Source organism: Neopsephotus bourkii, unplaced genomic scaffold (assembly GCF_033783945.1).
Source record: "Neopsephotus bourkii isolate Nb327-2 ecotype Australia unplaced genomic scaffold, CSIRO-AGI_Nbou_v1 NB_1314, whole genome shotgun sequence".
In the NCBI taxonomy this organism is placed as follows: domain Eukaryota; kingdom Metazoa; phylum Chordata; class Aves; order Psittaciformes; family Psittacidae; genus Neopsephotus; species Neopsephotus bourkii.
This window is the reverse complement of record NW_026901795.1, coordinates 804,533-818,040: the sequence shown is the minus strand read 5'-3', so window position 1 is coordinate 818,040 and position 13,508 is coordinate 804,533. Positions and strand designations below refer to the sequence as shown.

Genomic DNA, 13,508 nt, shown 5'->3' with positions numbered 1-13,508 from the left:
AGATTAGCCTTCCTTGTTTTGCCTGGTCCTCTGCTAAATTAGTCTGTCATTTGAAGTAGTCTAAAATAAATAGGCAAACTTCAGGAAAACAGAAATTAATTTCTTAAAAGTGAGAATCTTTGAACAGTCCTGAGAAGTTGGTCACATAGATGTAACTCTCCATCTTAACTTCAGACCTGTGAGTTTAAATGTGTTGAATGCCAGACTCCTAGTAATAGTATCTTGTGGTTTTGCAGGATTTTATTTGTGAAGTTTTATGCAACTATAAGAATTTACTACTATAAAAAGGTCCATACAGCATTACAGACTGCTTTTCTAAGAGTTAGTAATTGTATTCTTACTTGCCTCAAATTACATAGTACTAATGGGATAGGAAAACAATTTGCATTTTTTACAACTTTCAGTTTACAATGGCATCCTTATTAAGCCCTTCTGTCACTAGCGATTACCTCTTATAGCACAAACTAAAGAGGAAAACTTAGTGACAGGTCAGCAGATGGTTGTCAGTAGAGATGCTGCTGGTAGTCAGCAGCTCCAGACAAGTGTGGGGTTGTCTAATTCATATCCATGGGGTTAGTCTAATTCATAATCATAGTAATCATCATCTGTGTTCACTCCAGTGCTGGAGGCCTCACTGGGTTTCATTTTCTTTCTGTCCTCTTTGCCTCTTTCCATGGAAGACAGATTATCTTCACACTGTTGCAGAATCTTTTTGGAAGACATCCAACTTTCTCCTCGGCTTTCTGCTGGTGCCACGCACTGCCCCCCTCTGACGTCTGTCCCTTTGGCCACCAGCGTTCTTCTGGTTCTGAGAAGGTCACATGTGCAGTTCCAAGGGTTTCCATCTAAATACAGATGACGAAGACGGGGTAAATACTCTAAGACTTTGCGATCCAAGGCAGATATCTTGTTATTCCGTAAATTTAAAACCTGAAGCTGTTTCAAGTCCTTCAGCTCTTGTTCTCCAACATCCTCTATGTCATTTCCCTTTAGATCCAATCTAGCAAGGGTGTCTGGAAGTCTGAATAAAAACAAAGCAACACAAAGGTGTTATGTTCATCATGCTGATTCCGTTTGTGTAAGTGGTGTTTGGCAGTGAGTATTTGCCCAGGCACATCTGACATATTAAGATAATACTCTCATTAACAAAAAAAAAAAATGCAGTCTTCTGCAAAATAAGATGTTGTCCTGAAGTATTCATGTCCTTTTCTTTAAGTTATAGGGATACTGTCTATGCACACTTGAACTGTTTCCCCAGATTACTGAAGTTCTTACCTGTGTTTGTTTAAACTGAAATGAACAGCAGTCCTGCTGCACTGTGTTATGAAGAATGTGTTCAACTGAGTGTCAAGCTTAAAAATGCATTTTGTACTTTTGATGCTGTAAGTATGCCAATGACCAAATCATAGCACCATGAAAGATCAAAAGTTTAGAGAAACATGGCAACACTACTCCATCAAGTACTTTGTTTAAAAAGATATTTTAGTTCATGAGCTAGAATTTTTCCTCCATTTTGTTCTCCTGATCCCATCAGATTCAAACATTAATCATCACAGAGGCATCCTGTCTGATGATATTCTGTTTAAGAAATCAGCAACAGGGAAAACAGAAGTGGCTTTTGATGGTCTTTTTAAATTGTACTTTAGAAAATTAGAACTGGTTACATTTAAAAGAAAAAAAAAAGCTGATAACCTCTGGATATGATATTGGACTGGTCAGTACCATTCTTATTTTCATACATCTTGCATCATACATCTTGTATGTTAAGACTGTTTTATTTCAAAAATTTTGCTCACTTAGAATCTTCTCATTTCTTCCTGCTTTATGTAGTTAGTGACAAGCACTTAACAGAAAGCCGCTTAATTGGCGTGAGCTATCTTTAATAAACTTAATTTGAAAGTAGCTTAAAAATCATTTTACTATAGTAGTATGCAAAGTGAAGAAATTAAGAGTCAGAGATTTTAAGGAAGCTTATTCAGTGAAACTCTCAGGGAAATTATAGATGGTACTACCAAGAGCTATTTAGAATAGAACAGTGTACTACAACAACCAGTAAAGGTTGATGTGATAGCTTAAATCAGTGTAATGATAGAAGATACCTTTAAGAATTACTAAGAAGTTACATCATGACCTTCACTGGCTGGTTTTTGTGAAGCTGAGTTTGACCTCTTAGGCTGAAAGGTGGTTGCTGTATTTGTGTAAATCTCACAACTCCAGTGGGACTATTTCAAGAGTAGGGCAGTTCTGTATTGTGCTGTATTTCCTGGGGGACATGAGAATTTCATGTGTTGGTACTCCGCAAAAGTCAGTCTTACCAAATGCTTGTGGCTGCATTAAATGTTTTGAAACCTAGCCACAGGAGATGATTATAGTTGCCCAATGTGATACTGTAATGTCAGAAGGGTATGTTGGGGTAAAACTATTGCCACTGATGTCAAAAACCTAGAATGTTTATCTAGACTGATTACAGTCTAAAGCCTGACCACCAAGTCCTTAAACCTGCAAATGGTCTTATATACTAAAGTTAGACTTTGACTTTATGGCTATATTCTTTGACTTCAGGCTGTGCTGGTCTTGAGAAAATAATGGCATTGGAGTATATGATGCATGATCCTGCTGATGGCAGAGAGGCTGCACTCACCTCGGAGCTGACTGTGGCAACCATATTGTGCTGCTGCCACCCCAGGGAGTATCATCAGACTCCTGCCTGATTCTCGCCAGTCCCTGCAAGACTTTATGGAGTATAGGCCCTTCTCTACAAGTCCTGAAAATACTTGGACTTGTGGATTATTGTATTCTCAGAAAAAAATACCAAAACCCAAAACAAAAAACCAAAAGAAGCTTTCTTTTTCCTCATTCCTGCTGAATAACTGCTAGGATCCACTAACTGTAGCACATTAACTATTTCTTAACCTTTGACACTGCTGACTGAGTTCTCAGGTGACTGTTAGAAGCAATACTTTTATTTCTGTATATCCATGCATACCTGGTGATCATCAGATATATTAAGTCCATAAATTTTATGTCTTTGTCATTTTTATTCCCCTTTTTGATGCTTACAGCCTTCCCTTCAAATCTGCATTCATTGTTGAGTTGAAAATAAAAAGTCCCCAGTATTTCCTTAAGACCTGTACTGTTTATGGGCTAATAGATAACTCCTTCCTGTTAATTCTCTTGACTGTGAAGGTTGTAAAATAAGATGGATTAGACAATACTAAAGTAACAAGAAAGCATTAAACATTCCTGTCAAGCTAGACTGATATCAAATATTTATACACCACTAAATCACTTTCTGATTATAAAGCTGCTGCCAAGTAGATTCAAATGCTAAAGGACCTGATGCTAAATGAATTGAAATTTTACTGCATTATTTATTTGGGCTAGTTAAACCTGTCCACAAGCCATAAAAAATAAAATGTAATAGTGCAGTTGTGTTAAAGGAGTTGATGTTAATGGAATTACTTTGCTATTTTTATGCTGTTTTATTGCACAGGTTTTTGAAGTAATAAAATTGCTACTTTATATCAGAACAGCCTCCATCTGGCTTAGTATGTCATCTCTGGTAATGGCCAGGACCAACACTTATATGGACACAAGAGACCCTGTAAGCAGAGCATTAATGAACACAGTATGCCCAAGGGATGTTTCTTCTCTGCTCCTTTGACTAGAATTTTACTTATAGCCTGAGGCTGGAGAGCTTATATGCATTCCAAATACTTTGTAATGTGTGAATTTAATGAAGTTGCAAATGCTAATATCCACTGAAAAAGCACATTCTTTTTGACCAGACTTTGCTCCTGAAATCTTAATATTTTAACAATAATAAACTCAGTGTGGGTTGCTAGAAACATCAGCTTTAAAACTGCTGCCTTTCCTTTTTATTGAATGCTCTATTAATTTCATGTTATGGGGGAAGATAAATCTAAGCAGCAGTAAAACTCCTCTGTAATAATTCTGTTACATTCTCCTAGCAGGTTCCTCTTATTTGTGTGCTAATTAAAGAAAGTAGTCTTACTGGCAGGGAGGGATATGAAATGAGTAGATTCACTGGGGACTACGGAAGTAATGAAAACAGTTCTACTTCTGTGCTGAAACTGCTAACAAGAGTGCTAATTAGTGCCAGTTATTGGAATGGGTTTATGGTGTGGGTAGACTTCTACCATGACTGGGTCTGAATACAATATTTTTTCCTATTTGGCTGTCATTCTCATAATGTAAGGAAGGAGAGATGACACCTGTGAACCAGCTCTCCTCAGATTCACTTGCCTCAGAGGAATAGAAATGAGGAGATTCTGTTCCAGTGCCAGATTTGAAAGCTGCGGACACTGCTGAAGAGCTCCTGCCTCAAACATGCTAACAGCGTTGTTGTCAAGGAATAAGTGCTTGAGGTCTTGTAGTCCTTGGAAGTCCTGTGCTGTCACCCTTTGAATCAGGTTACTGCTGCAGTCGAGTTTCTGCAATCTGCCAGGCAGCCTGATTGGCATAGTGTGGAGCTGGTTCTTAGAGAGCTCCAGTGTTGTTAAGTTAGGAAGAAGCTGGACACCATCTATTGATGTTAGCCGATTTTCTGATAGGAAGAACTCATAGAGGTTTTCTAGGTGCTTCATGTCTCGAAGTCTTATTGTTTTAAGTTGGTTTTTCTCTAATTTTAGTGACAGCAGGGATTTAGGTAGGTCAAGAGGCACTTTTGTCAGAAAGTTGCCACTTAAACTGAGAAACTGTAGATTCTGGAAAGATGCAAAGAAGTTGGTTGGGAACGAGTTCAGTTTATTATCAGCCATGCTCAGATACCTCAGCCTAGGAAGCTTAAGTGGTGCAGACACAGATTCCATGTTGTTGCCATCCAGAATCAGACTCTGTAAATTCAAAAGGGAAGAAAATGCGCTTGAAGGCAGAGTCGAAATCAAGTTGTTTCGAATATCGAGCACTCTTAGTTTCAGCAAACCTTCAAAATCAGATACATGCAGAGTGTTGATGAAGTTGTCAGCGAGTTTCAAAATTTCAAGGCCAGATGGGAGGAAGGTGGGTATTTGTTTTAGCTGATTTTTGTAGAGTTCCAGGGACTTCAAGGTGCTCAGAGCTTTGAAAGTGTTGTTTTCTATTGATTCTATGCCACTGCATGATAGGACCAGCTGTTCAAGGGCTGACATTCTCCTGAAGTCAGTAATCTTAAAGAGAAATAAAAAAGTCATGTAATATACACCATCTCTTTATGGATCTCCTCGCTGGGTACTTCTTCTGAACGCTCTGACAATTGCTAGTGTATATTAAGAAACTATATTTATATTTAGAACAAGAAACTAAGCGAAATGTTAATGACAGAGGTGTTGCTGTTGGTACCTGCAGTTTGCCAGTACTGCATTTTTAGAATTTTGTTAAGTTCATATTGTGTCTGGTTTTGAACAAACACAATGTTTGAATAAGGAATATTCCTTTTACTTCTGCCTGGTGGATAGCCTCTATAAAATGGGGATCTACTATCACAATCTTTGCAGAAAGCAGATGGTTGCTAATTTTCACTATGCTCAACAGAGCTTGCTGGAGTAGTTTTGAGTTCGTCATACAGCCATTTCCATATACCAGCAGTACTGTCACTGCAGCGTGTATTCCCCAGAGGAAGTGTACATGGATATCATCACCTCTACCTACTATAAAGTTTTTGCAGGAAACTAAAATCTGACATTTGCATTTCTTCTCTCCCTGCACCATCTTTCCTTTAAAGAAAAAATCTCACATATTATTAAGATGACCAAACCAAAAGTGTCAGGTCAGCTTGGTCTGAAAATCACTTCAGTGGAACAAATTGCTTTTACACAATCTTAGGTTTTTGTTAGTTGGCATTAAACAGATGCTTTGCAGTGGGAAATAGAACTTAGATGTTGACTGTGACTATAATATACAGAGGCATACTAATTACTTCATTATATTTCTGCTGTGTTAGAATGTGCTTGTTACCAAAGCTTGCAATCTTGTGTCTCAAGTTAAAAAGCAAACTTAAGTGAATCTAGCAGTTTCTTCCAAGTCAAAATACGAGGAAGCATGCAATGAGGGTGAATCTGGGAGTTCTCTAAGCACACCAGTTCCTTAAACAGTAGTAGTCTGAAACTATCAGAGATGCTGCCCATTGGCCTAGGTGCTTGATTTGTAAAAAAATATTTATATGGGAACCACAGAAAGCTCAGAGCAAGGTAAGCAAGTGCACTGTATGGGAGAGGTGTGAAGGAGTGTCTTCATCCATTTTCCCTTCCCATGTCCAATAAACATCTCACTACAGGTTCCATGAGTACCACATCAGTAAGATATATTAAACTAACACTACAGTCTTTATGCCATTTCTGCCAGACAGGTAGCTACCACCACATTTTACTCCCATTGAGAGAAACTATAAAGGATGCTGTGCAGCATAATTACCCAGGGAACTACATACCAGTCAGTCTCACCTCTCTGCCTGGCAAAATCTTGGAGCACATTCTCCTTAAGGCACATGAAAAAGTTCTTAAGGCACATGAAAAACAACAAGGTGCTTGGTAACAGCCAGCATGGTTTCACTAAGGGGAAATCCTGCCTGACCCAATTTGGTGGCCTTCTATGATGGGGCTATGGAACTGATGGACAGGGCTAGAGCAGCTGATGTCATCTACCTGGACTTCTGCAAAGCTTTAGACACTGTCCCACACAACATCCTTGTCTCTAAATTGGGGAGACATTAATTTGATAGGTGGAACACTCGGTGGAAAAAGAACTGGTTGGATGGCCACATGCAGAGAGTTGTGGTCAATGGCTCTATGTCCAGCGGGAGACCTGTAACGAGTGGTGTCCCTCAGGGATCGGTGTTGGGACTGGTCTTGTTCAACATCTTTGTCACTGACATGGACAGTGGGGTTGAGTGCGCCCTCAGCAAGTTTGCCAATGACACCAAGCTGTGTGGTTCGGTTGACACGCTGGAGGGAAGTCATGCCATCCAGAGGGACCTCGACACGCTTGTGGGGTGGGCTGATGCCAACCTCATGAAGTTAAACCATGCCAAGTGCAAGGGCCTACACCTGGGTCGGAGCAATCCCAGGCACAGCTACAGGCTGGGCAGAGAAGAGATTCAGAGCAGCCCTGTGGAGAAGGACTTGGGGGTGTTGGTCAGTGAGAAAATGAACATGAGCCGGCTTCAGTGTGCACTCGCAGCCCAGAAAGCCAACTGTATCCTGAGCTGCATCAAAAGGAGCGTGACCAGCAGGTCCAAGGAGGTGATCCTGCCCCTCTGCTCTTGTGAGACCTCACCTGGAGTTTTGTGTGCAGTTCTGGTGTCCTCAACATAAAAGGACATGGAACTGTTGGAACAAGTCCAGAGGAGGGCCACGAGGATGATCAGGGGACTGGAGCACCTCCCATATGAACATAGGCTGAGAAAGTTGGGGCTGTTCAGCCTGGAGAAGAGAAGGCTGCGTGGAGACCTCATAGCAGCTTTCCAGTATCTGAAGGGGGCCTATAAGGATGCTGGGGAAGGACTCTTCATTAGGGACTGCAGTGATAGGACAAGGGGTAACGGGTTAAAACTTAAAACAGGGGAAGTTTAGATTGTATGTAAGGAAGAAGTTCTTTTCTGTAAGGGTGGTGAGGCACTGGAACGGGTTGCCCAGGGAAGTTGTGAATGCTCCATCCCTGGCGGTGTTCGAGGCAAGGTTGGACAGAGCCTTTGGTAACACTGTTTAGTGTGAGGTGCTTCTGCCCATGGCAGGGGTTTGGAACTAGATGATCTTAAGTTCCTTTCCAACTCTTACTATTCTATGATTCTGTAATTCCTCATCCCAGTCAGGAATGTACATGGAAGGCAGTGCAATTCCTTTTGCTGTGCAGGTATGGGGTAGTAATTTTGTTCTACAAGCCTGATTAAATACATTTGGATATTATACTTGTGTATGCGAAATCAGCTTATAAAGGTGACTTTTAAAATATTACTTTCACCTTCATTTATCGGACTCTTGGATATTTTGGGGTTGTGTCTGTTTACCTTACCTACAAACTCTGCATTTTAACTTCTGTTAAAATTAGCGCCCACACAGCTGTCAAAGGAGAGTGATATTTCATTCTGCTTTGATATCCTTAATCATTGCTACTTTCTGTTTATTCTGTCTTGTAAAGCTGTTTCTGAGCATTGCACGATTGATGCAGCTAGTGAGAAAGTATAGCTATGGAACCTCTATTAATGCAGGGGTCTCCATCAGTTACTCTTTAGTTCAATGAGGGAATATACCTCCATAAAAACAAGCAAACAAACAAACAAACCAACCACCCTACATTCTCAACAGTAAGTAATGAAGTTGTCCATTTTCTATTTTGTCTATAAATGCAGTTTTGTAATATATATATATTTCTTTATAGCAATCACAGAATTGCATGTCTAGTTCTGGTCATGATTAAGAGGCGAATGTTTCAAAGCTTTATCATGAGAAGTCCCATAGGAATGAGCTGCATTGCTCATGAGCAGAAAAGCATAGTCATATTTAAGTGAGAAAACAGTCTTAAGGAAATGGAGACAAATGTGAAACTTTGTAAGTTCAACATATTTTCTGTTGCAAGTTCAAAACCTGTATTTCCTGCTTTTCCTTAGTTGATTGCTGTATCTCACTAAAAGGCTTAATTTTCATCTTATGAAGTGACAGCTACACGAGAGTCAATTTACAGACATTCATTCTATAATGATGTTAGGCTTCTTAATGTGGATTATTATAATCTCTCTTTTCCACCTATTTGGTATGCTTTGCTAGGCTTTGTGACTCTGCAATTTTGAGACTTGAATATTTGTCCATACTGTTACAAACCACCCAGTCTTTCTAATATGAATCCAGACATACTTGAAAGCCTACCAGCTATCTTTTTGCTACAAAGTGATATTTTATTCTCTAACTGGACTTTTCGGTAAAGTGATACTAATATAGTGTTATGTTTTGAAAAGTAGATCTAATAAAAATGGATCTAACATACTGTTAAAATAGAAACATTTTACTAATTTTGTCACTTTTTAATGACCTGTTTTTATGAACTGGGATTTCTTATAAGCAATTTCTTAAACTCTAAAATTAAGTAAGTGAAGGAATTTAAAAATCAGACAAACAAAACCTCCTATGGAGTTCTTTTAGCACTTCCAGACATGCATTTTGCAAGCGAAAATCAAATGCTGTTTCTGCAAGTAGTGTGATATCTGCCAGTTGAATTTCTTAGCTGTGTAAAATTAAGCATATGCATTTATGATGTCAAGACCTCAGAAGCATAATTTGTTGCATGGAAAGAAAAGTGAATAATATATTCAGAGACCCAGTCTAATCTTAAGGAAACAATCTGCATGACTATAAGCAGATAGCATGAAAGGACTTACTACTTTCAAGTGCAAAGTCAGTAGTATAAGTAAGGTATACTGATTGCTCAGTTGAATTAATGCATAAAGTAAAAAACCCTTAGATGGTTTCTTGCATCATTTGTTCTGAACAGTCATAAAACATTTATTCCACTGCTCTATTCACTTATATCCAAAATTTAAAAGTTTTATAACTCCTGTGTTTTGCTGTAGTCAGAACCTAAGGCCACTTTACTAGTAACTGAGGAGAAGCTGACAGGTACGGGCAACTAGTCTAAGAAAGGACAAATGGCTCATCTGCCTTCTCTTGGAAAGAAAATAATAATGATTTTTTTTTCTTTTTTTTGCATATAAAATGTATTTCCTAATAAAAAATTCATTTGACAGATCTTTTGTTTAACTAAAGCACATCAATATAGCTAAATCACACCAGTGAACTTCAACTCTTGTAGGTTTGGGAGCTAAACCAAAAAAAACAGATATTAGTAGCAGCTAAATAAAAGTAAACCCTTTTCAGAGTTAAATTGTAAAATAACTATTTTTCAGTGAGCAAAAGGTATCCCAGATGATGCCCAAAGCTGCCTTCTAACCTATTTAATTCAATCCTGAGAGCAAAATCAAAGTTGCATTTCAGAGCAGTTAATGTTATATTCTGTGTAGGAGGACAAGCATACTTGAGAGAAAATGTCTCTCTTGAATCAAACATTTCTTATTATTTGTAGTAAATTGATACACAGCAAGCACATGTAAAATTGTGTTTCTCTTTTATCTATCAGTAGAAGTTGAATTTATTAAATGAAAATATTTCAGGGTAGAAAACCGTTCCAGAGCATAATGCAAAATTAGTATAAACTGATCATGCCTTTAATAATGGGATCCAGTTATGCTTCAAGAAACCCAGAATAAACATTTTTAACAACACAAATAGCTGGCAGCTTCAGTTATAACCTGCTACTGTTTATACGAGTTATTAGATAAGCCTAGCATTACTTTTAGAAACATCTCGCATTCTGCCTTAAACTCTAACTTACTTAATTCCTCTGCCATTTCTGATAGCAGCTGTACCTGACACTTGCAACTGCAGAGGGGGAAAAGAACTTCGATTTCATTTATTAAGGAAATTATTCTAGTACATAAAATCTTTCCATTTACTCTGAAAAAGTATTATATTGTATCAAAGGTTGCAAAAGCTTTTAACAAGTTAAACAATTACTCTGGAACTCAGTGGTTATTTGAGCATATAAAAACAAGTCAACATTTGTCTCCTAGTTGTAAATTACTATTTTTTGAGATTAATACAAAATATCATTGTGGCAGTGTGAACTGGTGCTCGGAGACTGCAGGCTAATGAAAACCACATAGGAATATATTTACATATCTTTAAAAAAGTAAGTAAAAATAAAACCAGATCTGGCAGGATTTCATCAGTTTTTAGAACGTGGAATAAGATTCTTTCTTCACTTGAAAGCCACCACCATCTGGGAAGCACAGCTTTCGGTTACAGTGTACTACAAAAAGTATTTTTACTGGATTTTTTCTTACCTGGAGTTGTCTAATTTTGCTGTGACTGATGTAGAGTCTCCTGGTGGCAACAGGAATCTCTCTGGGGATCTCCATAGTTCTGTAGCATTGCACTGACAGGGCAGGGTCACAACTGCATCTTCTTGGGCAATTGGCACTTAGACCACTGTGGAAAGAAAAGACAATGACTAAAAGGTAAGATAAATACATCTTCCAAAACAGAAGCTCTGCAATGATCTCAGCAACGTGCAGCTTGAATTAAGCACCAAAGTCCTTTTATACCATGAAATCTGATAAAAGGATATTATGACTGTGTATTTTATCCCAGTGAAAAGCCAGCAAAAACAATACGGTAATTTGCCTGAGTTAAAATGTTGGCAGGCATTACAAAGAGTGAGAAACTTAAACAGTGATAAGGTGCCTTTACATTTGTAGGTATGCGAAATTAGTGTTATTTATTACCTGACATCAATCTGCAAACATCTATATTATCTCCAGTTTCCTAGTTTTGTTAAATGTGACACCACAGAATTAGTGGAGAAAAGATAAAGAGCTGTTTTATAGTGGGGCTGTAAAAGCTTTGTATATCTTCTATGACCCAGTATTCGAAACAGTAAGAGCACAACTGAAGCCAACACTGAAGCTTTTTCACTCTTCCTTTTGCATTATTCAGACCCCTCAAAAAAAACCCAAACTCAGACAGCTGTTATTTTAAAGTTAAAAAATTCTACTCACTTTCTGAGTATCTATGGTATAGCTGAGTACTGCTGATTAGTACACATTTTTCAAAGACTAGACAAAAATCTAGTTGCCTGTGTTTGTGTAATTCCCATAAACCAAAGTTTACTTATTTTTGTATTTGAAAATTACAGACATGAAATGCTTGAAAACATTTAGTATAAATCAAGTGGTAGATGATCAATAGGGCCTATTTACCCTGTGACAGATGGAAAACACTAGGGTTCCCCTTAGAGTTTTCTCTCTACTTGTTAGTGCTTCTCTCACATATCTACTAGCTGTGCCAGCTAGAGATGTAATGTTTTGAAAGGCTTACAGTTTGGCTTGTGATTATTTTAGGAACTTTCTATGCATAGTTTTTTCCTGTGTACCCAGCAATTTACAACATACAAAGCAGTGTATTTCAGGCATCTTTGTATCTTACCATACTGATCTGCTTTGCACTGTTGCCTGCTTCCTTCCATACTCCCTATTGTCTCTTCAGTAGCAGCTAATTCTGCTCCTTGAGTGCAGAGCTAAGCCAGTGATTTCTCCAAGCAGAAGACAATGTTGAGTTGATTTGACAAATAGATAACTGAACTGGGGACAGTCCTTGACAGGAATGCCTATTGGATGCAGCTGGGTTTACACTGGACAATTGCCGCATTCCCTCATGGAGATCCTTCTGTCTCCTTAATCCCCTACACTATGAGTACAGAACTGCAACCCAGCATCTGCTAAACCATACAGCAAGAGCAGAAACCTTTTCCTAAAGCAGCCTGTCAAACTGGCATGCTTAACAAGTTAGCAGAAAAATCCTGCCAGACCTATGCCATAGTGATGAAATGAGCAAAAATGGGGGGGGTGAGGGTGGGGGGGGGGGGTGGTGAGCAGGATTAGCGATGGTGTGCTCAAAAAAGTATTTTAATGTATCTTGATCTAGGGTTTGGTACCTGGTTTGTGGGATTGCTGGATTGCTTTTTTTTTCCCCCTCCTCTTTTTTTTTTGGAGGGGAGGGTGCTGGAAGGGACATTAAAGATCGTTTCATTTGAACTACCCTTCCATAGGCAGGGACACCTTCCACTAGACCAGGTTGCTCAAACCTTGTCCCACCTGGCCTTGAATACCGCCAGGGAGGGGCACATCCGCAGATTCTCTGGGCAACCTGTGCCAGTGCCTCACCACCCTCACAATGAACAATTTTTTCCTAATATTTAATCTAAATCTCCCCTCTTTCAGTCTAAAGCCATTCCCCCTTGTCCTGTCACTCCATGCCCTTGTAAAAGGTCCCTTTCCAGACCTGTACACCCCTTTTAGGTACTAGAAGGCTGCTATGAAGTCTCCCCTGAGCTTCCTCTTCTCTAGCATGGAACAGGCTTTGATCTGATCTCTCAGGTCCTTCTGAGTTGAAATGCTGAAGTAACTAACACAGTAATGCTCACAATCTCATGTAGGAATTTGTGTTCCTCAAAAATGTCACAAAAAAAAAAAACAACAACAACCCCAAAATCTGCTTTTTTGTATATCAAACCCAACGGTTTGCAGTTTAAAGCTCTAGAGTACTGCAGAGTCAGAGAATCCCTTCAAGTAAGACCCATATACTGCGTCCTTCCCTGTTTAAGTCACTCAGCTGGTTAGAATTCACAGCTGTAGTTACAAGGTAACGCCACAGTACGGTGCTATATTCTTAGCTCTCAGCATTTTCTAGGATTAACTATATCCTTCGCTTTTTCAAACGAAGGAAACTTTTGGTTTAATCGTTCATTTATGTGATATAAAAAACAATGATTTAATCAAGAATTATATTATATATCCATTAATTTCTGATATATCTGGCTTTTGTATTGAGTCTGGAAGACCTGATGGCAACAGAGCTGACAGTCACAAGACTGTATGAGCATAAGCATAGCGGGAAGATGTGAGC

The 13,508-nt window shown here is 38.8% G+C and overlaps 1 protein-coding gene across 1 annotated transcript; it reads right to left on the bottom strand.

Moving 5' to 3' along the window:
* Positions 1–84: 84 nt before the first annotated feature.
* LOC133219115 (nephrocan-like) lies at positions 85–12,442 on the bottom strand. The gene is made up of 3 exons (XM_061366193.1): positions 10,889–12,442; positions 4,267–5,168; positions 85–1,021 (listed from the first exon to the last, which is right to left on the bottom strand). The coding sequence occupies exons 1-3, from the start codon at positions 11,075–11,077 to the stop codon at positions 574–576; spliced, it is 1,539 nt and encodes a 512-aa protein (XP_061222177.1). The 5' UTR covers positions 11,078–12,442; the 3' UTR covers positions 85–573.
* Positions 12,443–13,508: the final 1,066 nt, after the last annotated feature.